At 65.3% G+C, this 26,871-nt stretch overlaps 1 protein-coding gene across 1 annotated transcript in view; it reads left to right on the top strand.

Annotated features, from left to right (window-relative positions):
- Window positions 1–268: 268 nt before the first annotated feature.
- The window catches only part of DDX54 (DEAD-box helicase 54), a 32,464-nt gene continuing 5,861 nt past the window's right edge, over window positions 269–26,871 (top strand). The window contains exons 1-13 of the mRNA XM_074973063.1: window positions 269–433; window positions 14,341–14,467; window positions 14,920–14,990; window positions 15,373–15,561; window positions 16,696–16,745; window positions 17,463–17,504; window positions 21,136–21,231; window positions 21,833–21,954; window positions 22,479–22,540; window positions 23,422–23,553; window positions 24,358–24,568; window positions 25,300–25,434; window positions 26,387–26,608. Of these exons, the coding sequence (XP_074829164.1) occupies window positions 269–433; window positions 14,341–14,467; window positions 14,920–14,990; window positions 15,373–15,561; window positions 16,696–16,745; window positions 17,463–17,504; window positions 21,136–21,231; window positions 21,833–21,954; window positions 22,479–22,540; window positions 23,422–23,553; window positions 24,358–24,568; window positions 25,300–25,434; window positions 26,387–26,608 (1,624 nt within the window). The remainder of the gene's footprint in view (window positions 434–14,340; window positions 14,468–14,919; window positions 14,991–15,372; window positions 15,562–16,695; window positions 16,746–17,462; window positions 17,505–21,135; window positions 21,232–21,832; window positions 21,955–22,478; window positions 22,541–23,421; window positions 23,554–24,357; window positions 24,569–25,299; window positions 25,435–26,386; window positions 26,609–26,871) is intronic.

Raw genomic sequence — 26,871 nt, 5'->3', positions numbered from 1 at the left:
GCTGGAGAAGGGGGTCAGAGCGCACCGCACCCCATCTCCCCCTGCAGCTGCGCAGCGCACCCCGCCGGGCCTGCACCCCAAAGCCCCGCAGCCCAGGCTGAGCCGCACGGCGCCAAAGCCCGGGACACCGCCCAGCGCCGCTCGCGCCCCAGGCTCCCCGCGCGCGCTCCGGGCGATACCATCTCTCCAGCCGGGGGGACGGGAAGTGCGGCGCTGGATTCCCCGCTAGGGGTCGCGGTGGTTCAGGCCGCCCCGGGGGCGGAGCCACATGGCGGTTGGGAGCCGGTCGCGTGCAGGCCCCGAGCCCGAGCCCGAGCCCGAGCCGCCGGCCATGGCGCCGCGTCGCCGCCGCCGCCACCCTCGGGGCCGCGAGCCCGAGCCCGAGCCGGGCGAGCTCCGCCTGGGGCCGACGGAGGGGAGCCCGGAGCGGCCGGTGAGCGGGGCCGGGCCGGGCCGGGCCGGGCCGGGGGGCGGGCGAGGTGACCCGGTCGGGGACCCGCGACTCTCCCGGGCCAAGGGAGGGCGGCGCGGCGCGGCGGAAACCCCCCTCGGGGCCGGGGCCTTGGAGCTCGCCGCTCCGGTCAGCGCCGCCGCCCCGAGTCCCGCCAGCGGGGGGGGCCCAGCTGAGCCGGGCGAGGGCCTCGGCGCCGCCCTGACCGAGAGCCGCCCACGGTCAGCCTGCGCCCGAGCCCCCCCGCGCCCCCGGCCCGGAGCCCCCCCATCCCCGCCCCCCAAACCGCTCATCCCCGCGCCCCCGGCCCAGAGCCCCCCCATCCCCGCCCCCCAAACCGCTCATCCCCGCCCCCATCACCCCTCATCCCCGCCCCCCCGCGCCTCCGGCCCGGAGCCCCCTCATCCCCGAGCCCCAAACCGCTCATCCCCGCCCCCATCACCCCTCATCCCCGCCCCCCCGCGCCTCCGGCCCGGAGCCCCCTCATCCCCGCCCCCCAAACCGCTCATCCCCGCCCCCATCACCCCTCATCTCCGCCCCCCCGCGCCCCCGGCCCGGAGCCCCCCCATCCCCGCCCCCCAAACCGCTCATCCCCGCCCCCATCACCCCTCATCCCCGCCCCCCCGCGCCTCCGGCCCGGAGCCCCCTCATCCCCGCCCCCCAAACCGCTCATCCCCGCGCCCCAGCCCAGAGCCCCCCCCACCCCCGCCCCCCAAACCGCTCATCCCCGCCCCCCAAACCGCTCATCCCCGCCCCCCCGCGCCCCAGCCCAGAGCCCCCCTCACCCCGCCCCCCAAACCGCTCATCCCCGCCCCCCCGCGCCTCCGGCCCGGAGCCCCCCCATCCCCGCCCCCCAAACCGCTCATCCCCGCGCCCCAGCCCAGAGCCCCCTCATCCCCGCCCCCCAAACCGCTCATCCCCGCCCCCCCGCGCCTCCGGCCCGGAGCCCCCCCATCCCCGCCCCCAAACCGCTCATCCCCGCGCCCCCGGCCCAGAGCCCCCCCATCCCCGCCCCACAAACCGCTCATCCCCGCCCCCCAGCCCAGAGCCCCCCCATCCCCGCCCCCCAAACCGCTCATCCCCGCCCCCCAGCCCAGAGCCCCCCCATCCCCGCCCCCCAAACCGCTCATCCCTGCCCCCAGCCCAGAGCCCCCCAAACCGCTCATCCCCGCGCCCCAGCCCAGAGCCCCCCCATCCCCGCCCCCAAATCGCTCATCCCCGCCCCCCAGCCCAGAGCCCCCCCAGCCCAGAGCCCCCCAAACCGCTCATCCCCGCGCCCCGGCCCAGAGCCCCCCCATCCCCGCCCCCCAAACCGCTCATCCCCGCGCCCCAGCCCAGAGCCCCCCCATCCCTGCCCCCCAAACCGCTCATCCCCGCGCCCCAGCCCAGAGCCCCCCCATCCCTGCCCCCCAAACCCCTCATCCCCGCTCCCCCAGCCCAGAGCCCCCCATCCCTGCCCCTCAAACCCCTCATCCCCGCCCCCCCATCCCCGCCCCCCAAGCCGCTCATCCCCGCCCCCCAGCCCAGAGCCCCCTCATCCCCGCCCCCCAAACCGCTCATCCCCGCGCCCCCGGCCCAGAGCCCCCCCATCCCCGCCCCCCAAACCGCTCATCCCCGCGCCCCCGGCCCAGAGCCCCCCCATCCCCGCCCCCCAAACCGCTCATCCCCGCGCCCCAGCCCAGAGCCCCCCTCACCCCTGCCCGCCAAACCGCTCATCCCCGCGCCCCAGCCCAGAGCCCGCTCATCCCCCGCCCCCCAAACCGCTCATCCCCGCGCCCCAGCCCAGAGCCCCCTCATCCCTGCCCCCCAAACCGCTCATCCCCGCGCCCCAGCCCAGAGCCCGCTCATCCCCGCCCCCCAAACCCCTCATCCCCGCCCCTCAAACCCCTCATCCCCGCGCCTCCGGCCCGGAGCCCCTCATCCCCGCGCCCCAAACCGCTCATCCCCGCGCCCCAGCCCAGAGCCCCCCCATCCCCGCCCCCCAAACCGCTCATCCCCGCGCCCCAGCCCAGAGCCCGCTCATCCCCGTGCCCCAGCCCAGAGCCCCCCTCATCCCTGCCCCCCAAACCCCTCATCCCCGCCCCCCCAACCCCGCCCCCCAAACCGCTCATCCCCGCCCCCCAGCCCAGAGCCCCCTCATCCCCGCCCCCCAAACCGCTCATCCCCGCGCCCCAGCCCAGAGACCCCCTCACCCCTGCCCGCCAAATCGCTCATCCCCGAGCCCCCGGCCCAGAGCCCCCTCATCCCCGCCCCCCAAACCGCTCATCCCCGCGCCCCAGCCCAGAGCCCCCTCATCCCCGCCCCCCAAACCTCTCATCCCCGCGCCCCAGCCCAGAGCCCCCCCATCCCCGCCCCCCAAACCCCTCATCCCCGCCCCCCAGCGCCTCCGGCCCGGAGCCCCCTCATCCCCGCGCCCCAAACCGCTCATCCCCGCCCCCCAGCCCAGAGCCCCCCCATCCCCGCCCCCCAAACCGCTCATCCCCGCGCCCCAGCCCAGAGCCCCCTCATCCCCGCCCCCCAAACCGCTCATCCCCGCCCCCCCGCGCCTCCGGCCCGGAGCCCCCCCATCCCCGCCCCCAAACCGCTCATCCCCGCGCCCCCGGCCCAGAGCCCCCCCATCCCCGCCCCCCAAACCGCTCATCCCCGCCCCCCAGCCCAGAGCCCCCCCATCCCCGCCCCCCAAACCGCTCATCCCCGCCCCCAGCCCAGAGCCCCCCAAACCGCTCATCCCCGCGCCCCAGCCCAGAGCCCCCCCATCCCCGCCCCCCAAACCGCTCATCCCCAGCCCAGAGCCCCCCCATCCCTGCCCCCCAAACCGCTCATCCCCGCGCCCCAGCCCAGAGCCCCCCCATCCCCGCCCCCCAAATCCCTCATCCCCGCCCCCCAGCCCAGAGCCCCCTCATCCCTGCCCCCCAAACCCCTCATCCCCGCTCCCCAGCCCAGAGCCCCCCATCCCCGCCCCCCAAACCGCTCATCCCCGCGCCCCAGCCCAGAGCCCCCTCATCCCCGCCCCCCCATCCCCGCCCCCCAGACTGCTCATCCCCGCGCCCCAGCCCAGAGCCCCCCCAACCCCGCCCCCCAAACCCCTCATCCCCGCGCCCCAGCCCAGAGCCCCCCCATCCCCGCCCTCAAACCCCTCATCCCCGCCCCCCCATCCCCGCCCCCCAAACCGCTCATCCCCGCGCCCCAGCCCAGAGCCCGCTCATCCCCGCGCCCCAGCCCAGAGCCCCCTCATCCCCGCCCCCCAAACCGCTCATCCCCGCCCCCCAGCCCAGAGCCCCCCCATCCCCGCCCCCCAAACTGCTCATCCCCGCCCCCTAGCCCAGAGCCCCCCCAGCCCAGAGCCCCGCAAACCGCTCATCCCCGCGCCCCAGCCCAGAGCCCCCCCATCCCCGCCCCCCAAACCGCTCATCCCCGCGCCCCAGCCCAGAGCCCGCTCATCCCCGCCCCCCAAACCGCTCATCCCCGCGCCCCAGCCCAGAGCCCCCCCATCCCCGCCCCCCAAACCGCTCATCCCCAGCCCAGAGCCCCCTCATCCCCGCCCCCCAAACCACTCATCCCCGCGCCCCAGCCCAGAGCCCCCTCATCCCCGCCCCCCAAACCGCTCATCCCCGCCCCCCAGCCCAGAGCCCCCCCATCCCCGCCCCCAAATCGCTCATCCCCGCCCCCCAGCCCAGAGCCCCCCCAGCCCAGAGCCCCCCAAACCGCTCATCCCCGCGCCCCGGCCCAGAGCCCCCCCATCCCCGCCCCCCAAACCGCTCATCCCCGCGCCCCAGCCCAGAGCCCCCCCATCCCTGCCCCCCAAACCGCTCATCCCCGCGCCCCAGCCCAGAGCCCCCCCATCCCTGCCCCCCAAACCCCTCATCCCCGCTCCCCAGCCCAGAGCCCCCCATCCCTGCCCCTCAAACCCCTCATCCCCGCCCCCCCATCCCCGCCCCCCAAGCCGCTCATCCCCGCCCCCCAGCCCAGAGCCCCCTCATCCCCGCCCCCCAAACCGCTCATCCCCGCGCCCCCGGCCCAGAGCCCCCCCATCCCCGCCCCCCAAACCGCTCATCCCCGCGCCCCCGGCCCAGAGCCCCCCCATCCCCGCCCCCCAAACCGCTCATCCCCGCGCCCCAGCCCAGAGCCCCCCTCACCCCTGCCCGCCAAACCGCTCATCCCCGCGCCCCAGCCCAGAGCCCGCTCATCCCCGCCCCCCAAACCGCTCATCCCCGCGCCCCAGCCCAGAGCCCCCTCATCCCTGCCCCCCAAACCGCTCATCCCCGCGCCCCAGCCCAGAGCCCGCTCATCCCCGCCCCCCAAACCCCTCATCCCCGCCCCTCAAACCCCTCATCCCCGCGCCTCCGGCCCGGAGCCCCTCATCCCCGCGCCCCAAACCGCTCATCCCCGCGCCCCAGCCCAGAGCCCCCCCATCCCCGCCCCCCAAACCGCTCATCCCCGCGCCCCAGCCCAGAGCCCGCTCATCCCCGTGCCCCAGCCCAGAGCCCCCCTCATCCCTGCCCCCCAAACCCCTCATCCCCGCCCCCCCAACCCCGCCCCCCAAACCGCTCATCCCCGCCCCCCAGCCCAGAGCCCCCTCATCCCCGCCCCCCAAACCGCTCATCCCCGCGCCCCAGCCCAGAGACCCCCTCACCCCTGCCCGCCAAATCGCTCATCCCCGAGCCCCCGGCCCAGAGCCCCCTCATCCCCGCCCCCCAAACCGCTCATCCCCGCGCCCCAGCCCAGAGCCCCCTCATCCCCGCCCCCCAAACCTCTCATCCCCGCGCCCCAGCCCAGAGCCCCCCCATCCCCGCCCCCCAAACCCCTCATCCCCGCCCCCCAGCGCCTCCGGCCCGGAGCCCCCTCATCCCCGCGCCCCAAACCGCTCATCCCCGCGCCCCAGCCCAGAGCCCCCCTCACCCCTGCCCGCCAAACCGCTCATCCCCGCGCCCCAGCCCAGAGCCCCCTCATCCCCGCCCCCCAAACCGCTCATCCCCACCCCCCAGCCCAGAGCCCCCCCATCCCCGCCCCCCAAACCGCTCATCCCCGCCCCCAGCCCAGAGCCCCCGCCGCCCAGAGCCCCCCAAACTGCTCATCCCCGCACCCCAGCCCAGAGCCCCCCATCCCCGCCCCCCAAACCGCTCATCCCCGCGCCCCAGCCCAGAGCCCCCCATCCCTGCCCCCCAAACCGCTCATCCCCGCGCCCCAGCCCACAGCCCCCCCATCCCCGCCCCCCAAACCCCTCATCCCCGCTCCCCAGCCCAGAGCCCCCCATCTCCGCCCCTCAAACCCCTCATCCCCGCCCCCCCATCCCCGCCCCCCAAACCGCTCATCCCCGCGCCCCAGCCCAGAGCCCCCCCATCCCCGCCCCTCAAACCCCTCATCCCCGCACCCCAGCCCAGAGCCCCCCCAACCCCGCCCCCCAAACCCCTCATCCCCGCGCCCCAGCCCAGAGCCCCCCCATCCCCGCCCCCCAAACCGCTCATCCCCGCGCCCCAGCCCAGAGCCCGCTCATCCCCGCGCCCCAGCCCAGAGCCCCCCCAACCCCGCGCCCCAAACCGCTCATCCCTGCGCCCCAGCCCAGAGCCCCCCCATCCCCGCCCACCAAACCGCTCATCCCCGCGCCCCAGCCCAGAGCCCGCTCATCCCCGCCCCCCAAACCGCTCATCCCCGCGCCCCAGCCCAGAGCCCCCCCATCCCCGCCCCCCAAACCGCTCATCCCCAGCCCAGAGCCCCCTCATCCCCGCCCCCCAAACCGCTCATCCCCGCGCCCCAGCCCAGAGCCCCCTCATCCCCGCCCCCCAAACCGCTCATCCCCGCCCCCCAGCCCGGAGCCCCCCCATCCCCGCCCCCCCGAACCGCTCATCTCCGCCCCCCAGCCCAGAGCCCCCCCATCCCCGCCCCCCCGAACCGCTCATCCCCGCCCCCCAGCCCAGAGCCCCCCCAGCCCAGAGCCCCCCAAACCGCTCATCCCCGCGCCCCAGCCCAGAGCCCCCCCATCCCTGCCCCCCAAACCCCTCATCCCCGCCCCCCCATCCCCGCCCCCCAAACTGCTCATCCCCGCGCCCCAGCCCAGAGCCCCCTCATCCCCGCCCCCCAAACCCCTCATCCCCACGCCCCCGGCCCAGAGCCCCCCTCACCCCTGCCCGCCAAACCCTTCCTGCCCGCCCCCTTGCACCCCCAGCCCAGAGCCCCCCCTTCCCCGCCCCCCAAACCGCTCATCCCTGCCCCCCAGCCCAGAGCCCCCTCATCCCCGCCCCCCAAACCCCTCATCCCCGCGCCCCAGCCCAGAGCCCCCCCATCCCCGCCCCTCAAACCCCTCATCCCCGCCCCCCCATCCCCGCCCCCCAAACCGCTCATCCCCGCGCCCCAGCCCAGAGCCCACTCATCCCCGCCCCCCAAACCGCTCATCCCCGCCCCCCAGCCCAGAGCCCCCCCATCCCCGCCCCCCAAACTGCTCATCCCCGCCCCCCAGCCCAGAGCCCCCCCAGCCCAGAGCCCCCCAAACCGCTCATCCCCGCGCCCCAGCCCAGAGCCCCCCCATCCCCGCCCCCCAAACCGCTCATCCCCGCGCCCCAGCCCAGAGCCCCCCCATCCCCGCCCCCCAAACCGCTCATCCCCAGCCCAGAGCCCCCTCATCCCCGCCCCCCAAACCACTCATCCCCGCCCCCCGGCCCAGAGCCCCCTCATCCCCGCCCCCCAAACCGCTCATCCCCGCCCCCCAGCCCAGAGCCCCCCCATCCCCGCCCCCCAAATAGCTCATCCCCGCCCCCCAGCCCAGAGCCCCCCCAACCCCGCCCCCCAAACCGCTCATCCCCGCGCCCCAGCCCAGAGCCCCCCCAACCCCGCCCCCCAAACCGCTCATCCCCGCCCCCCAGCCCAGAGCCCCCCCATCCCCGCCCCCCAAACCGCTCATCCCTGCGCCCCAGCCCAGAGCCCCCCCATCCCCGCCCACCAATCCGCTCATCCCCGCGCCCCAGCCCAGAGCCCGCTCATCCCCGCCCCCCAAACCGCTCATCCCCGCGCCCCAGCCCAGAGCCCCCCCATCCCCGCCCCCCAAACCGCTCATCCCCAGCCCAGAGCCCCCTCATCCCCGCCCCCCCGAACCGCTCATCCCCGCGCCCCAGCCCAGAGCCCCCTCATCCCCGCCCCCCCGAACCGCTCATCCCCGCCCCCCAGCCCAGAGCCCCCCATCCCCGCCCCCCCGAACCGCTCATCCCCGCCCCCCAGCCCAGAGCCCCCCCAGCCCAGAGCCCCCCAAACCGCTCATCCCCGCGCCCCAGCCCAGAGCCCCCACATCCCTGCCCCCCAAACCGCTCATCCCCGCGCCCCAGCCCAGAGCCCCCCCATCCCCGCCCCCCAAATCCCTCATCCGCGCCCCCCAGCCCAGAGCCCCGTCATCCCTGCCCCCCAAACCCCTCATCCCCGCTCCCCAGCCCAGAGCCCCCCATCCCCGCCCCCCAAACCGCTCATCCCCGTGCCCCAGCCCAGAGCCCCCCCATCCCCGCCCCCCAAGCCGCTCATCCCCGCCCCCCAGCCCAGAGCCCCCTCATCCCCGCCCCCCAAACCGCTCATCCCCGCGTCCCCGGCCCAGAGCCCCCCCATCCCACCCCCCCAAACCGCTCATCCCCGCGCCCCAGCCCAGAGCCCCCTCACCCCTGCCCGCCAAACCGCTCATCCCCGCGCCCCAGCCCAGAGCCCCCTCATCCCCGCCCCCCCGCGCCTCCGGCCTGGAGCCCCCTCATCCCCGCGCCCCAAACCGCTCATCCCCGCCCCCCAGCCCAGAGCCCCCCCATCCCTGCCCCCCAAACCGCTCATCCCCGCCCCCCCATCCCCGCCCCCCAAACCGCTCATCCCCGCGCACCAGCCCAGAGCCCGCTCATCCCCGCCCCCAAACCGCTCATCCCCGCGCCCCCGGCCCAGAGCCCGCTCATCCCCGTGCCCCAGCCCAGAGCCCCCCCATCCCCGCCCCCCAAACCGCTCATCCCCGTGCCCCAGCCCAGAGCCCGCTCATCCCCGCGCCCCAAACCCCTCATCCCCGCCCCCCAGCACAGAGCCCCCTCATCCCCGCCCCCCCAAACCCCTCATCCCCGCGCCCCAGCCCAGAGCCCCCTCATCCCTGCCCCCCAAACCCCTCATCCCCGCCCCCCCATCCCCGCCCCCAAACCGCTCATCCCCGCGCCCCAGCCCAGAGCCCCCTCATCCTCGCCCCCCAAACCGCTCATCCCCGCCCCCCAGCCCAGAGCCCCCCCATCCCCGCCCCCCAAATCCCTCATCCCCGCTCCCCAGCCCAGAGCCCCTCATCCCCGCCCCCCCATCCCCGCCCCCCAAACCGCTCATCCCCGCGCCCCAGCCCAGAGCCCCCCCATCCCCGCCCCCCAAACCGCTCATCCCCGCGCCCCAGCCCAGAGCCCCCTCATCCCCGCCCCCCAAACCGCTCATCCCCCGCGCCCCCGGCCCAGAGCCCCCCCATCCCCGCCCCCCAAACCGCTCATCCCCGCGCCCCCGGCCCAGAGCCCCCCCATCCCCGCCCCCCAAACCGCTCCTCCCCGCGCCCCAGCCCAGAGCCCCCCTCACCCCTGCCCGCCAAACCGCTCATCCCCGCGCCCCAGCCCAGAGCCCCCTCATCCCCGCGCCCCCGGCCCAGAGCCCCCCCATCCCCGCCCCCCAAACCGCTCATCCCCGCGCCCCAGCCCAGAGCCCCCCTCACCCCTGCCCGCCAAACCGCTCATCCCCGCGCCCCAGCCCAGAGCCCCCTCATCCCCGCGCCTCCGGCCCGGAGCCCGCTCATCCCCGCCCCCCAAACCCCTCATCCCCGCCCCCCAGCCCAGAGCCCCCTCATCCCCGCCCCCCAAACCCTCATCCCCGCCCCCCCATCCCCGCCCCCCAAACCGCTCATCCCCACGCCCCAGCCCAGAGCCCCCTCATCCTCGCCCCCCAAACCGCTCATCCCCGCCCCCCAGCCCAGAGCCTCCCCATCCCCGCCCCTCAAACCCCTCATCCCCGCCCCCCATCCCCGCCCCCCAAACCGCTCATCCCCGCGCCCCAGCCCAGAGCCCCCTCATCCCCGCGCCCCAAACCCCTCATCCCCGCCCCCCAGCCCAGAGCCCCCTCATCCCCGCCCCCAAACCCCTCATCCCCGCGCCCCAGCCCAGAGCCCGCTCATCCCCGCCCCCCAAACCGCTCATCCCCGCGCCCCAGCCCAGAGCCCCCTCATCCTCGCCCCCCAAACCGCTCATCCCCGCCCCCCAGCCCAGAGCCCCCCCATCCCCGCCCCTCAAACCCCTCATCCCCGCCCCCCCATCCCCGCCCCCCAAACTGCTCATCCCCGCGCCCCAGCCCAGAGCCCCCTCATCCCCGCCCCCCAAACCCCTCATCCCCGCCTCCCAATCCCCTCATCCCCACGCCCCCGGCCCAGAGCCCCCTCACCCCTGCCCGCCAAACCCTTCCTGCCCGCCCCTTGCGCCCCCAGCCCAGAGCCCCCCCTTCCCCCCCCCCAAACCGCTCATCCCTGCCCCCCAGCCCAGAGCCCCCTCATCCCCGCCCCCCAAACCCCTCATCCCCGCGCCCCAGCCCAGAGCCCCCTCATCCCCGCGCCCCAGCCCAGAGCCCCCCCATCCCCGCCCCTCAAACCCCTCATCCCCGGCCCCCCATCCCCGCCCCCCAAACCGCTCATCCCCGCGCCCCAGCCCAGAGCCCGCTCATCCCCGCGCCCCAGCCCAGAGCCCCCTCATCCCCGCCCCCCAAACCGCTCATCCCCGCCCCCCAGCCCAGAGCCCCCCCATCCCCGCCCCCCAAACTGCTCTTCCCCCCCCCCAGCCCAGAGCCCCCCCAGCCGCTCATCCCCGCGCCCCAGCCCAGAGCCCCCCCATCCCCGCCCCCCAAACCGCTCATCCCCGCGCCCCAGCCCAGAGCCCGCTCATCCCCGCCCCCCAAACCGCTCATCCCCGCGCCCCAGCCCAGAGCCCCCCCATCCCCGCCCCCCAAACCGCTCATCCCCAGCCCAGAGCTCCCTCATCCCCGCCCCCCAAACCACTCATCCCCGCCCCCCAGCCCAGAGCCCCCCATCCCCGCCCCCCAAATCGCTCATCCCCGCCCCCCAGCCCAGAGCCCCCCCAGCCCAGAGCCCCCCAAACCGCTCACCCCCGCGCCCCAGCCCAGAGCCCCCCATCCCCGCCCCCCAAACCGCTCATCCCCGCGCCCCAGCCCAGAGCCCCCCCATCCCTGCCCCCCAAACCGCTCATCCCCGCGCCCCAGCCCAGAGCCCCCCATCCCTGCCCCTCAAACCCCTCATCCCCGCCCCCCCAACCCCGCCCCCCAAGCCGCTCATCCCCGCCCCCCAGCCCAGAGCCCCCTCATCCCCGCCCCCCAAACCGCTCATCCCCGTGCCCCCGGCCCAGAGCCCCCCCATCCCCGCCCCCCAAACCGCTCATCCCCGCGCCCCAGCCCAGAGCCCCCCTCACCCCTGCCCGCCAAACCGCTCATCCCCGCGCCCCCGGCCCAGAGCCCCCTCATCCCCGCCCCCCAATCCGCTCATCCCCGCGCCCCAGCCCAGAGCCCGCTCATCCCCGCGCCCCAGCCCAGAGCCCCCCCATCCCCGCCCCTCAAACCCCTCATCCCCGCCCCCCCGCGCCTCCGGCCCGGAGCCCCCTCATCCCCGCGCCCCAAACCGCTCATCCCCGCGCCCCAGCCCAGAGCCCCCCCATCCCCGCCCCCCAAAACCGCTCATCCCCGCGCCCCAGCCCAGAGCCCGCTCATCCCCGCGCCCCAGCCCAGAGCCCCGCTCATCCCTGCCCCCCAAACCCCTCATCCCCGCCCCCCCATCCCCGCCCCCCAAACCGCTCATCCCCGCCCCCCAGCCCAGAGCCCCCTCATCCCCGCCCCCCAAACCGCTCATCCCCGCGCCCCAGCCCAGAGCCCCCCTCACCCCTGCCCGCCAAACCGCTCATCCCCGCGCCCCCGGCCCAGAGCCCCCTCATCCCCGCCCCCCAAACCGCTCATCCCCGCCCCCCAGCCCAGAGCCCGCTCATCCCCGCCCCCCAGCCCAGAGCCCCCCCATCCCCGCCCCCCAAACCCCTCATCCCCGCCCCCCCGCGCCTCCGGCCCGGAGCCCCCTCATCCCCGCGCCCCAAACCGCTCATCCCCGCGCCCCAGCCCAGAGCCCCCCTCACCCCTACCCGCCAAACCGCTCATCCCCGCGCCCCAGCCCAGAGCCCCCTCATCCCCGCCCCCCAAACCGCTCATCCCCGCCCCCCAGCCCAGATCCCCCCCATCCCCGCCCCCCAAACCGCTCATCCCCGCCCCCAGCCCAGAGCCCCCCCAGCCCAGAGCCCCCCAAACTGCTCATCCCCGCACCCCAGCCCAGATCCCCCCCATCCCCGCCCCCCAAACCGCTCATCCCCGCGCCCCAGCCCAGAGCCCGCTCATCCCCGCGCCCCAGCCCAGAGCCCCCCCAACCCCGCCCCCCAAACCGCTCATCCCCGCCCCCCAGCCCAGAGCCCCCCCATCCCCGCCCCCCAAACCGCTCATCCCCGCGCCCCAGCCCAGAGCCCCCCCATCCCCGCCCACCAAACCGCTCATCCCCGCGCCCCAGCCCAGAGCCCGCTCATCCCCGCCCCCCAAACCGCTCATCCCCGCGCCCCAGCCCAGAGCCCCCCCATCCCCGCCCCCCAAACCGCTCATCCCCAGCCCAGAGCCCCCTCATCCCCGCCCCCCAAACCGCTCATCCCCGCGCCCCAGCCCAGAGCCCCCTCATCCCCGCCCCCCAAACCGCTCATCTCCGCCCCCCAGCCCAGAGCCCCCCCATCCCCGCCCCCCCGAACCGCTCATCCCCGCCCCCCAGACCAGAGCCCCCCCAGCCCAGAGCCCCCCAAACCGCTCATCCCCGCGCCCCAGCCCAGAGCCCCCTCATCCCTGCCCCCCAAACCGCTCATCCCCGCGCCCCAGCCCAGAGCCCCCCCATCCCCGCCCCCCAAATCCCTCATCCGCGCCCCCCAGCCCAGAGCCCCCTCATCCCTGCCCCCCAAACCCCTCATCCCCGCTCCCCAGCCCAGAGCCCCCCATCACCGCCCCCCAGCCCGGAGCCCCCTCATCCCTGCCCCCCAAACTGCTCATCCCCGCGCCCCAGCCCAGAGCCCCCTCATCCCCGCCCCCGAAACCCCTCATCCCCGCCCCCCAATCCCCTCATCCCCACGCCCCCGGCCCAGAGCCCCCCTCACCCCTGCCCGCCAAACCCTTCCTGCCCGCCCCCTTGCGCCCCCAGCCCAGAGCCCCCCCTTCCCCGCCCCCCAAACCGCTCATCCCTGCCCCCCAGCCCAGAGCCCCCTCATCCCCGCCCCCCAAACCGCTCATCCCCGCGCCCCAGCCCAGAGCCCCCTCATCCCCGCGCCCCAGCCCAGAGCCCCCTCATCCTCGCCCCCCAAACCGCTCATCCCCGCCCCCCATCCCAGAGCCCCCTCATCCCCGCCCCCCAAACCCCTCATCCCCGCGCCCCCGGCCCAGAGCCCCCCTCACCCCTGCCCGCCAAACCCTTCCTGCCCACCCCCCTGCGCCCCCAGCCCAGAGCCCCCCCATCCCCGCCCCCCTCACCCCTCATCCCCGCGCCCCCGGCCCAGAGCCCCCCTCACCCCTGCCCGCCAAACCCTTCCTGCCCGCCCCCCTGCGCCCCCAGCCCAGAGCCCTCCCATCCCCGCCCCCGAAACCGCTCATCCCTGTGCCCCAGCCCAGAGCCCCCCCATCCCCGCCCCCCAAACCCCTCATCTCCGCGCCCCAGCCCAGAGCCCCCCTCACCCCTGCCCGCCAAACCCTTCCTGCCCACCCCCCTGCGCCCCCAGCCCCAGAGCCCCCCCCAATCCCGCCCTCCAAACCGCTCATCCCCGCCCATCCCGAGCCTGCCCCCCAACCCAGAGCCCCCCCACGCCCCAAACCGCTCATCCCCACCTCCCCACGCCCCAAATCCCTCATCCCCGCCCCTCCGAGCCTGCCACCCAACCCCTTTACCCGCCTCCTCCCGTACCCCAAGCCCCTCATCCCTGCCCCCCTGAGCCTGCTCCCCAAACCCCTCATCCCTGCCCCCCCGAGCCTGCGCCCCAGCCCAGAGCCCCCTCCCACACCCCAAACCCCTCATCCCTGCCCCCCCGAGCCTGCGCCCCAGCCCAGAGCCCCCCCAACCCCGCCCCCCAAACCACCGCTCATCCCCGCGCCCCCAGCCCAGAGCCGCCCCCGCCCCCCAAACCCCTCATCCCTGCCCCCCCTGAGCCTGCGCCCTAAACCCAGAGCCCCCCAAGCCTGTGCCCCAAATCCTTCATCCCTGCCCCCCGAGCCTGCGCCCTAGCCCAGAGCCCCCTCCCACACCCCAACCCCCCATCCCTGCCCTCCCGAGCCTCCACCCCAAACCTCTCATCCCTGCCCCCCGAGCCTGCGCCCGAGCCCCTGCCTGCACCCCAAACCCCTCATCCCTGCCCCCCGAGCCTGCGCCCGAGCCCCTGCCTGCACCCCAAACCTCTCATCCCTGCTGCCCGAGCCCCTTCCTGCACCCCAAACCCCTCATCCCTGTCCCCCCCGAGCCTGCACCCCCAGCCCAAACCCCCTCCCGCACCCCAAGCCCCTCATCCCCCCCCCCCGAGCCTGCACCCCCAGCCCTGAGCCCCCTCCCACACCCCAAACCCCTCATCCCCAGCTCAGTTGTGTCGTGGGCATCAATAATTTTCTTCAATTGGGTCTCCAGAAAAAAAGTTTGAAAACCACTGCTCTCGGGAGTTCTAAAATAAAACTGGACAGATAAGGGAAAATAGGCTGTAAGGACCACTCCCATTCTGATTGGGCTGGATGATCTAAGAGCCCTCTTCCATCTATTGTGACCTGAAATAACATTGCCTTTTGCATGTGTTCCCTTTCCCTGTCATCAACAGGCATCCAGTAAGATCTTACCAGCCTTTCCAACGCCTGATTACTCCTCTGATGTGGAGCCAGACACGAGAGAGATGGTACGAGCACAGAACAAAAAGAAGAAGAAATCTGGGGGCTTCCAGTCTATGGGTGAGTGAAATGGATGGTCATAAATCTGAGGGCAGAAATTACATTTTGATTAACATGGGGTGCTCAAACTTAGCTCGACTCAGGGCCACCTCAGCCACTGGTCAAAGCCTGCGTACCAGGCAGAGGAGCAGATTGCAGGTGTATTCAGAAGAAATCACATGTACCAGCATGCATTGAGGCCCATGCTTAGATCAAAATTGGGGGTCTTTTTATTTGCCTTCTGGAATTTGAACCTCTAAGTCACATTTTTGAGCTTTTTATCTGCAACTATTAGGGCAATAAACTTTTTTAATGAAAGCTGAGGTTATTCTCCAATCACATGACTCCGGAAGCTGGGATTTTAAGTAAAAAACAATAATATTGTGAGACTTGCAATAAAATATTTGGCAACACTCCACCCTTGTTATCCAAGGGCCATTTAATAGTGAGATCATATTTGTCTTCTCTTGTAGGCTTGAGTTATCCTGTATTCAAAGGGGTCATGAAGAAAGGCTACAAAGTGCCTACGCCAATCCAGCGAAGGGTAATGGATAGGCTCTCATTGCTCCAGTGTAATTTTTATGGGGTGTATGTTTGTTAAAGGTCATGGGGGGGTTCCGTAGGTAATTCTGCAGTGCTTTGTGCGGTTGAGGTGGGAGGTGAATCTCACTGTGTTGGCGAGCCTTAGCCACGTCTGGTATATGGATTCCACTAGATCAAGTGTTAGCAGAGGTTGTCCAACACCCCTGTAACCTTCCTGTGGAACTCATTGCCACAATATGTAATTTAAGCTAAGAATTTAGCAGGGTTTCCAAAAGATGTGGATATTTATGTGAATTATGAGAACATCCATGGATACCCCAGTGATTGGCACAGGGTAAGAATTCTCCAGCTGGATTGGAGCAGCATCTGTTCTTGTCTTGCAGACTATCCCTGTGATCCTGGATGGGAAAGACATGGTGGCCATGGCAAGGACTGGCAGTGGGAAGACGGCTTGTTTCCTCATCCCCATGTTTGAGAAGCTGAAGGCGCACAGTGCCCAGACGGGAGCACGAGCCCTCATCCTCTCGCCAACCCGCGAGCTTGCCTTGCAGACTATGAAATTCACAAAGGAGGTAGGGAGTGGAGGAAGCAGCATCAACTGATCTAGGAGCCACTGGGACTGGAGTAGCTTGGAGCTCTCTCAAAAATGTGACTTGAGAGCATGGTGCATGGAGCTTGTGGTGATATGGAGAGGCAATATAGTGCAGTAATTGCTTCGGGACAGTTTCTTGCATAACATAACTAACCTATGGAAATCATTGCCACAAGGTATCATTGAAGCTAAGAATGTAGCAGGGTTTCAAAAAGATGTGGATATTTGTGGATTATGAGAACATCCATGGATACCACAGTGATGGGCACAGAATAAGAATCAGAATAGAACTAGAAATGATAAAAAATAAGGGTGAGATCATCAGGCTTCATGGCATAAGCCAACTGGCTGGGGTTAGGCAGATGATGTGCCTGTAGGCAGGTTATTCCATACTTGTCCACTAGGGGGTTCTTTGCACCTACCTTTGAAATATTTGGTCCTGGCAAGAGACTAGACTAGGGTGGGCAAACTTTTGGCCCAAGGGCCACATCTGGGTTGGGAAATTGTATGTAGGGCTGGGGCAGGGGGTTGGATGTGGGAGGGGATGTGGTGTGCAGGAAGGGGCTCAGGGCAAGGGGTTGGGGTGCCGGCCGCTTCCGGGAGCGCTTCCACAGGCTGGATTGAAAGCCCTGATGGGCTGGATCTGGCCCATGGGCCATAGTTTGCCCTCCCCTGGACTAGACAAAAAGCAGATGGACCTTGGGTGTGATCCAGTCTGGCTACACTCCTGTGGTTTAGCTGACAGCCTTCAGACAGAGCTGTGATCTGTGAATGGGTATTTTCCATAATCCTGCAGGATAAATGAGTATCAACAGCCACGGCACTCTGTCTTTTGAGTGCTGATGGCTGGGGTTGCTATATGGGCCTCTGCTGCTCCCATGGAGAGCCCCCCCACATTGGTGGTATTGTGGGGTTAAAGACGGAGGCTGGTTGTACAAAGGGAGAAGCAGCCTGATCCAAAGTCTTAGCAACTTCAGTGTGTTCATCCCAGGCCTCTTGGGCTGGGTTAGCCCTGGCAGTTGAGGTGAAGAGTCCCATGATTGGGAATAAGGGGAGTGGGGAGCTGGAGGCAAGATTAAGATTGACAATAGATGCGGTGTTTTTGGTTCTGCAGCTGGGCAAGTTCACAGGCCTGAAGACTGCGTTGATTCTGGGAGGAGAGAGGTAAGCCAGTTGCAGTCTACCCCTAAAGCGCCAGCGGCTGCAGCAGATTGAAAACCCTTGTGAACGTTTTGTCAAATGTATTTTTCCCTAGAATGAGTCAATTACAGTAGAAACTTGTGAAATATTGGCTAGCTCAATGCCCAGATGAAATATTGACCTGGCTCAGTGACACTGCAATGGGTAGAAACATCACAGCTGGGTCTAAGCGGGATTGCTGGGACTGAGTCTGGGCCCTTCAAGGGGTTCTGTTAATTTTCAGTGACTTTTTAAAAAAGCATATTGGCTCCTTTCAGCATTGGGACCTAGTCCCAGCTTTGGGCCCAGCTACTTGTATTTGTGCGTGCAAGGCGGGCTGGTGCGTATCGGGCGGTTACCGAGACGTGTGGCGGGCGGTTGCTGAGACGTGCGCGTGCGGCAGTCTGAGGAAGGATTTCAGAAGCATGGTGCAGATCATTGGGCAGCTTGCTGCTCTCTGGCCAACCTGTTCCTTTAGAACAATCCCTGGGAAGCCGGGCTCAAGGATCAGCATGCTCCGTCTCAGCTGCTTTTGCAGAAAGCAGGTTGAGGGCATGAGGTGCTTGGCAAAGTGCAGGCGGCTCAGTGATCTACCTTGGAGCTTGCTGCTGGGCTGGGTGGAGTCCCTTGTCAGTAGGGCTGTGTTATGGCTCCCCCTGCTGGTCATTATTACCAGCACCTCCGATTCTCTTTCTCTCCTAGGATGGAAGACCAATTTGCAGCTCTGCATGAGAACCCTGATATGTGAGTCTTAATGCTGAGGGGCAGCGACTGTGTTCTCCAACTGTGGATTGGGGGGGGAGGGAAGAGTCACAGCATGGGGATGGGGCTTGTGGGTGGGTTTTTTCCTCTTTCTTTGGAGCACTGAGACCCAAGGCGCATCCCACACAATCCATCCTCTAGGACTGCCCTGCTACCTTGTTCTTTTCTGTAACTGATCTGGAGTATCTGTGATTGGGAGAGTTGGGTTAGGCTGTCATGACTTTCCTTTCCCACCCCCCAGGCAGCATAGTTTCACCTGTATTATTTCATAGAATCATAGACTTTAAGGTCAGAAGGGACCATTATGATAGTCTAGTCTGACCTCCTGCACAACACAGGCTACAGAATCTCACCCATCCACTCCTGTAATAAACCCCTAGCCTATGTCTGAGCTATTGAAGTCCTCAAATCACGGTTTAAAGACTTGAAGGTGCAGAGACTCCTCCAGCAAGTGACCCGTGCCCCTTGTTGCAGAGGAAGGCAAAAAACCCCCAAGGCCTCTGCCAATCTTCCCTGGAGGAAAATTCCTTCCCGACCCCAAATATGGCGATCAGCTAAACCCTGAGCATGTGGGCGAGACTCACCAGCCAGACACCCAGGAAAAAATTCTCTGTAGTAACTCAGATCCCATCCCATCTAACATCCCATCACAGGCCATTGGGCATATTTACTGCTAATAGTCAAAGATCAATTAATTGCCAAAATTAGGCTATCCCATCATACCATTCCCTCTATAAACTTATCAAGCTTAGCTCTGAAGCCAGATATATCTTTTGCCCCCACTGCTCCCCTTGGAAGGCTGTTCCAGAACTTCACTCCTCTGATGGTTAGAAACCTTCGTCTAATTTCAAGACTAAATTTCCTGATGGCCAGTTTATATTCATTTGTTCTTGTGTCCACACTGGTACTGAATTTAAATAATTCCTCTCCCTCTCTGGTATTTATCCCTCTGATATATTTAGAGAGAGCAATCATATCTCCCCTCAGGCTTCTTTTGGTTAGGCTAAACAAGCCAAGCTCTTTGAGTCTCCTTTCATAAGACAGGTTTTCCATGCCCTAGATCATCCTAGTAGCCCTTCTCTGTACCTGTTCCAGTTTGAATTCATCTTTCTTAAACATGGAGACCAGAACTGCACACAGTATTCCAGGTGACATCTCACCAGTGCCTTGTATAACGGTACTAACACCTCCTTATCTCTACTGGAAGTAGCTCGCCTGATGCATCTCAAGACCACATTAACTTTTTTCATGGCCATATCACATTGGCGGCTCATAGTCATCCTGTGATCAACCAGTACTCCGAGGTCCTTCTCCTTCTCTGTTACTTCCATGTAACGCGTCCCCAGTTTATAGCAGAAATTCTTGTTGTTAATCCATAAATGCATGACCTTGCACTTTACACTATTAAATTTCATCCTATTACTATTATTCCGGTTTACAAGGTCATCTAGACCTTCCTGTATGATATCCTCGTCCTTCTCTGTATTGGCAATACCTCCCAGCTTTGTGTCATCCGCAAACTTTATTAGCACATTCCCGCTTTTTGTGCCAAGGTCAGTAATAAAAAGATTAAATAAGATTGGTCCCAAAACCTATCCCTGAGGAACTCCACTTGTAACCTCCCTCCAGCCTGACAGTTCACCTTTCAGTGTGACCCGTTGTAGTCTCCCCTTCAACCAGTTCCTTATCCACCTTTCAGTTTTCATATTGACCCCCATCTTTTCCAATTTAGCTAATAATTCCCCATGTGGAACTGTATCAAACGCCGTACTGAAATCGAGGTAAATTAGATCCACTGTGTTTCCTTTGTCTAAAAAATCTGTTATCGTCTCAAAGAAGGAGATCAGGTTGGTTTGGCACGATCTACCTTTTGTAAAGTCATGTTGTATTTTGTCCCAATTACCATTGACCACAATGTCCTTAACTACTTTTTCCTTCAAAATTTTCCAAGACCTTGCATACTACAGATGTTAAACGAACAGGCCTGTAGTTACCCAGATCACTTTTTTTTTTTTTTTTCCTTTCTTAAAAATAGGGACTATGTTAGCAATTCTCCAGTCATAGGGTACAACCCCTGAGTTTACAGATTCATTAAAAATTCTTGCTAATGGGATTGCAATTTCATGTGCCAGTTCCTTTAATATTCTTGGATGAAGATTATTTGGGCCCCTCGATTTAAGTCCCATTAAGTTGTTCGAGTTTGGCTTCTACCTCGGATGTGGTAATGTCTACCTCCATATCCTCATTCCCATTTGTCATCCTACCATTATCCCTAAGCTCATTAGCTTCATTAAAGACTGAGGCAAAGTATTTGTTTAGATATTGGGCCGTGCCTAGATTATCCTTAACCTCCACTCTGTCCTCAGTGTTTAGCGGTCCCACTTCTTTCTTTGTTTTCTTCTTATTTATATGGCTATAGAACCTTTTACTATTGGTTTTAATTTCCTTTGCAAAGTCCAACTCTACCTGGCTTTTGGCCTCTCCCACTTTATCCCTACATTTTCTGACCTCAGTAAGAGTAGCTTTTCTTGCTAATCCCTCCCATCTTCCACTCCTTGTAGGCTTTCTGCTTTTTCTTAATCACCTCCTCTGAGATGCTTGCTCATCCAGCTTGGTCTACAATTCCTGCCTATGAATTTTTTCCCCTTTCTTGGGATGCAGGCTTCGGATAGCTTCTGCAGCTTTGACTTGAAGTAATTCCAGGCCTCCTCCGCCTTTAGATCCACAAGTTCTTCAGTCCAATCCACTTCCCTAACTAATTTCCTTAATTTTTTTAAAGTTAGCCCTTTTAAAATCAAAAACCCTAGTCACAGATCTATTTTTGTTTATCCTTCCATTTAGCTCATTATCACTTGAACCAAGGTTGTCCCCTACAACCATTTCTTCTATGATGTCCTCACTACTCACCAAAACCAAATCTAAAATGGCATCCCCTCTAGTCGGTTCAGCAACTGCTCGGTGAAGGAATCCATCAGCTATCACAGGAAAATCTGAGCTCTATTATTATTACTAACACTTGTTCTCCAGTCTATATTTGTATTCTGGTAGCACTTACGAGCTCTTGTCAAATAGCAGAGCCCTATCCACTGGGCACTGCACACATGCAGAACAGACTCGCAGGTGCTGCATGCAGTGGGTCTGATTCTGCACTCACGGTGTAAATGGGAAGTGAAGCCACTGAAGCTGACGGAGTCGCAACCTGTAAACCCTGTGTGCTGAGCAGAGTCGGACCCAGAGCCTCTGTGTGTTTCAGTGAGCATCAAGATAGCATCCAGTGGGGGCTGCCTGCTACTCCGCGCCTCTTAAGAGCATCTTCTTATGTGTATTTCTGGGGGGAGAGTGGAGACTGGAGACAGGTCTTCCTGGAGTGGAGGCATCTGAATGTCCCTCTTGGCCTGGCAGATTTGGGCTGGAGAGGCAAGTGGGATGGGAGGGGGTTGGTTGGGGAGAGCTGCCTTGTCCTATTTTTTACAAGAGCGGAGAGCTGCAACTTTCACAGCTCCATCTCTCTCCACCAGGACAGGTGGCTGCCCGGATGTGGGTAGCACCTTGGCCCTCGCATGGAGTTGTGGGCAGCTGGGTGCCTGCTGCCCATTGGTGTCTGTCATTCCAGAATTATTGGCACCCCCGGGCGTCTGATGCATGTGGCTGTGGAAATGAACCTGAAGCTGCACAGTGTGGAGTACGTGGTGTTTGACGAAGCTGACAGGTCAGTTCATGATGTTGCTGTAGCTGAGATTTCACCTTGGGGCATTTGTCAGCCCCTCTGTTCCTAGGGGCTCCCCGTAAGACCCTCCGTCAGCCAAGTGTGACAACTGCACTACCAGGGAAGAGATGGGCTTTGGTGCTGTGGCTGCATCCTGTGGACACCTGTCAGAAAGGAGCAGAGGTGGGAGTGTGGATTCCCAGTGCCACAGATGGGAGAGCACACAGCTATGGCAGGCTCCGAGTGCCTGATGAGTGAGATGTTAGGCCAGTGGGGGAAAACAGACCAGGTCAAGGATCTTGGGAAAGCATCCAACTGATGCAGTGGTGCCCTTTCTTGTCGGCTGATGCTGGGTTAGATCTTCCACTTGCAGGGCCAGCGCTGGGGCTGGCATGTGAGATTCTAGGGTCCGGGGATAGGAGCTCCTGGGTGTGGATTTAAGGCCTCGTCCTGGGAGGAAGCAGCGTGTCCCTGTGCATGGGGATGTGCAGTCCCCATGCACACACGGCTTTCCTGGGTGCTGCGTGGGATGACAGGGCCCTGGGGGTGGGTGTGGCTTGCTGGGCTATGTGGCTGCTGACCTTGGTGGTGTTGCCCCCCTCAGGCTCTTTGAGATGGGGTTTGCGGAGCAGCTGCAGGAGATCATTGCCCGGCTTCCAGAGAGCCGCCAGACCCTGCTTTTCTCTGCCACGCTCCCCAAACTGCTCGTGGAGTTTGCTCGGGCCGGTAAGGAACATCCCCCAACCAGCCCCACACAGGAGAGATTGGGGGGAGGTTAGATGGAGAGGGGGTAACAGGCTGAATGGCAGGTCAGCTAAGAGTAGTTTCAGCTGTGCTGACCTGTCCTTTTGTGGGAGAGGAAGGGTTCCTCACCTGCTTTTGCCCCAGGCCAGGGGCATCCACACTGCCTCTGTCCCACCTATTTCTTTCCTCTTCAGTTCAGGGGACCTTTCCCCTGTCTCTTGCAAAATGAATTTTAGTGCTTGTGAAAGCAGGCAGCTAATTAAAGCTGGGGCATGGCACGGTGTGGGCAGGGCTCCAATTCTTCCCTCTTGGCTCCGCTGGCACATCCCCCTCCTGACCTGCAGCACCCCCTGCTGGGCGTGTCCAGTATGCCTTTCAGAAGCTGTGATTGCCTCGCTGTAAGTGTCTAACAGTGAGTTTGCTACCTTGGCCTGTTCTTTTCCACTGTGAATTCAGGCGCCCCATCCCCCTTGCCCTGGGCTCATGTTCTCCTGCCTCATTCACAGGTCTCACTGAGCCAGTGTTGATCCGGTTGGACGTGGAGACAAAGCTCAGTGAGCAGCTCAAGGTGAGATGCGCTTGGAGTCTTCAAGGCTGTTGAGTTCGGGAGGGCTGGGGTAGAGGAGACTGGGACTGTCTCTTGGTTCTGGGCCTGTACAGCACCTAGCACCATGGGTCCCTGGCCCATGTCTGGGGTCCCTAGGCTGTAGTGCAATACAAATAACTACCTGTTTGTCTGAGCTCACCCCAGCAGAGCCCTCAAGCTCCAAAGAGCACGGCTGTCAGCTGGCACTGGGGAAGGAGGTGGAGGACCAGCGGTATGCGTTGTATGGCCCCAGTGTGCATATGTGCCTGCCCTTCTCTGGACTGCTGCATTTCACAGCTGCAGGCAGTGTGCAGCGCCCCCTCCTGGGGCTAGTAACTGATGCTTGGGTGGACAACGTGCTACCATGAGCCCGATCCCATCAGGAGCCTCAGTTAAGTGTGGCCCTGACAGCATTAGCTGGTGTTGGCACCTGCTGTGATCTCGCCTGTAGGCAGACTTGGGTAGAACCTGAGGCCAGGTGAGATAGACAGGTCCAAGCCTCCAGGGAACCAGTTTAGATTGGAGGGCAGAGGACACCTTCCATCCCGTCCCATTAGCCCCAAGAGCATGCTGGGTGCTTTCCAGACAGGGCCAAAGAGCTGCCCAGCCAGAGGTGCCAGACAAACAGAGGGTGATGGGCTGCAGCACCGGGCTATGTTGTTTCACTGGTTAGCCTCTAGATGCCTCGGTAGTGGATCAGGACACCGTGGTGCTAGGCGCTTCACAGCACCTGTCCCAGTCAGAGCGATGAGAAAGCACAGCCTGTGCTGTTAGCCCCAGCGTCTCTGGTTTGTGTAGCTTCCAGAGGGGCCATTGAGGGGGCAGGGAGGGGCTTCCCACCTCACCCCTCTCTCCGCTGGCAGCTGGCCTTCTTCCACGTGCGCGCAGATGACAAGCCGGCCGTGCTGCTGCACCTGCTGAGGAGCGTGGTGAGGCCTCAGGACCAGACAGTCGTCTTCGTGGCCACCAAGCACCATGCGGAGTACCTCAAGGAGGCAAGTCTGGGAGCCAACACGCCATGGGCCTGGCACGAGTTGTGCTGCGCAGGCCGCTGGGCCTGGGCCCAGGCCTGGTGGAGCCAGGGGAGATGTAGCAGAGGGGTGGGGATACATGCAGTCCTAAGACCAAGGCAGAAGCTCTCACTAAACCCTGGATGAGAAGGGGGAGCTGCTGGGGGTGCTGCTTCCCCAAGGCAGGGAGGAGGGGGAAGGAGCACTCTGCTTCTGTGGCTGCTGCAGGTCTCTGGCTGAACTGGTGCCTGAGCAGCATACAGCAAGGTTGGGGGGCTGGGGGGCACTTCTGCCATGCACCAGGTAGCAGGGGAGAGCTGGGGGCTAATCACCTGGGTCTGCTTCTCTGGGTGTGTGGTTGGAGTCGAGCCCAAGTTTCCTTCCAAAGAAGGACCCCTGCCTGAGCTTCCACTGACTGACTCCTGTGTCCAGGAAATGCCAGGGAGCTCCCTGTCACCAGAGCCATCCTGCTAATGCAAGGGAGTGTCAGAGGCTGGTGCTGGGCTGCCAGGAGGAGGAGGGGCATTGCCGATGGACATTGCAACTCTCTTGGAGGGTGGCGGGGGAGAGGTCTAGCATGCTGTTGCTTGGCCAGCCTAGTACATGTAGGAGCAGGGATGCCGAGGGGAGGGAGGTGCAGCCTATCCTGAAGCTGCCGGATGGAATCTCTCCTCCCTTTTGCTCTGAGGTGTGGCTGGACTTATGTTGAGGTCCCATGGTATTTGGGGTGGTTCTCCCCTGCTGGGGGCCCGAGCACTGACCTGTGCTCCACCCTCCTCCTCCCTCCAGTTGCTGACAGCGCAGGGAGTGAACTGCACCCATATCTACAGCTCCCTGGACCAGGCGGCACGGAAAATCAACATCGCCAAGTTCGTGCATGGCCAGTGTGCAGTGCTGATTGTTACCGATGTGGCTGCCCGTGGCATCGACATCCCCATGCTGGACAATGTCGTCAACTACAGCTTCCCTGCGAAGCCCAAGCTGTTCCTGCACCGTGTCGGTGAGTCTCTGGGGCTGGCTGGGCCACGGGGTGGGGCTGGGTCTAGGGCACACCCACCTGTCCTGCTTCAGCTGATCTGCTCCCTCCCACCCTGGTCACACCTCCTCCAGGCTGGTAAATGCCATGGAGGAGGGAAGCCTCTCCACCCCCAAATATCCTCCCCACTGCCCCTGCTGGGCAGCCATTGCTGCAGGGTGCGTCATTAACACCTGTCCCGGCCTGGACTCCCTGCCACTGAATGCTGTCTGGGCTGGACCCTGCCTGGGACACTGCGGGAACGTAGCATTTCAGGGAGGGGCACAGGAAGGTCTGAAATCTCAATCTGAGGGATAAGGCCCAGGTAGCCAGCTAAGCCAGGCCCAGTGGGAGGGCGTGTGCAGTTTGGGGGCCATTCCCATTAGTGGCTTGGGCACCGGCTGCCAAATCCCTTGAGAGCAGCGGAGTACATGCTGAGATTCACCATCTGCAGCGGGGACGAGAGGGTGAGAACACCGTGCCCTTGTCCAGCCCTTCCCCGGATGAACAGGATGATCCCCACTGAGCATGGGGGCCAAGCTTGGCTTCTTGGCCTCGGTCCCCTTAGCAGCTTTTCCTGCCCCCGACCAGAATCGGCACATCAGCCAAACCCAAGTCCATGACTGTGGTTCCTAAGAGTGGTTCCACACTGGCTGAGCCAGGGCCAGCAGCCACAGAGTTAACCCAGAGCTATTCTGCCTTGCTTTGCCTCCCAGGCCGTGTGGCCCGCGCTGGCCGCAGTGGTATCGCCTACTCCCTGGTGGCATCGGATGAGACCCCATATGTCTTTGACTTGCACTTGTTCCTGGGGCGCTCGCTCACCCTCGCCAGCCCCCACAAGAAACCCTCAGGTAAGGTCCATCTGGGCACTGGCCCCTTGTCCCCATGTGGAGTTGGGGGTGGGAGCTCTCACTTGGCATTCCTGCTGGGGCTGGGCCTGGCGTGGGGAGAGCCACGCCGTGGCTACGGTGATGATACGGCCAGCCTCGCAGGAGGGCTGGGTCTCGCTCCCCAGGCTGGGATGGCATGCCCCTTGTCTCTTACAGGCCCAGATGTCTGTGCTGGCTAACAAAGGTGTGATGGGGAGCTCTGGCAGCACCACAGAGCTCCCCTGCATGGCAGGATGTGCTGATGGGAGGGTGACTCTTGCTGCCAGAGGCCCTGTCTGCAGATACTCTACCCTGGCACAGCACGGCCCTGTTTGCACTATTACCAGGCCTTAGCTCTCTGCATCCCTTAGCAGTGCTGACATATCATGGCCCAAGGTCTCGGCTTAGGGGCCCCGTTAAGGTCCCATCTGCATGATGCAGTGAATCCCTACAGCTTCATCCCACTGGACCTTCCCCATCCCCTCTGTCCTCTCTGAGGTCACGTAGGGACCCCATTGTGTCTCCAGGACACCATAGTGGCCACGTCCTACACTGTAGTCCAGCCGGGCTCACGCTTGTTTCTGTTCTGGAATAGCTGTTCAGAGGCATAGTGGGACTGGCACAGCATTGGAGTGGGAAGCCTGGGACTTGGAGACCATAAGCAGGGGATGCTCTGGGTGGTGGCAGGGTGTGGGGAAGAGATCAGCTGTGTATGTCTTTAAAGTTACCAGTTGCTCCACCCTTTCTAGCCTGTGCCTTGTCCCAGTGGGCCCCACCCTGCCCTTGCAGAATGCTGCTACAAAGGCTACTCTCCAGGTCCCTGAACTGGGTGCAATCTCTGTTCCCCTATCCCAAGTGGACACATGGGATGGGCTGAAGCATGGGACCCCTGGGGAGAAGCTGCAGGACCCGAACCCCTTCTGTCCCGTTACAGACAGAGATGGGGTGTTTGGCAGAGTCCCCCAGAGCGTCATCGACGATGAGGAGTGTCTGCTGTTCACTGACCACGAGAGCTCGCTGGACCTGCAGAGCCTGCGCAGGGTGTCAGAGAACGCACACAAGCAGTACCTGAAGTCCCGGCCTGGCCCCTCGCCCGAATCTGTCAAGAGGGTGAAGGAGCTGGACTTCTCCCTGCTGGGCATCCACCCGCTCTTCAGTGAGTGCCTGTCTCTGTTTGCACTCTCCTGGCACGGCGGGAACTGCAGGCTGCACCCACGCTGGGCTCCTGCAGGGGGGCCCATTGGGTGAGGCTAGGGCAGGAGCTGCTCCTATAGCTAGTGCTCCTGCACTGCTCCCTACTGCACTTCCTGCTGGAGCAGCAGGGAGCTCTCCCCATAGCCAGTGCTTGTCCAGCATTGCCTCCAGCACCCCCTGCTGCAGGAGATTGGACCGGGAACAGCTGAGAGAACGCTGCCTGTT

This window comes from Natator depressus, chromosome 15 (assembly GCF_965152275.1).
Source record: "Natator depressus isolate rNatDep1 chromosome 15, rNatDep2.hap1, whole genome shotgun sequence".
Taxonomy (NCBI): domain Eukaryota; kingdom Metazoa; phylum Chordata; order Testudines; family Cheloniidae; genus Natator; species Natator depressus.
This window is presented reverse-complemented; position numbering and strand designations above follow the sequence as displayed.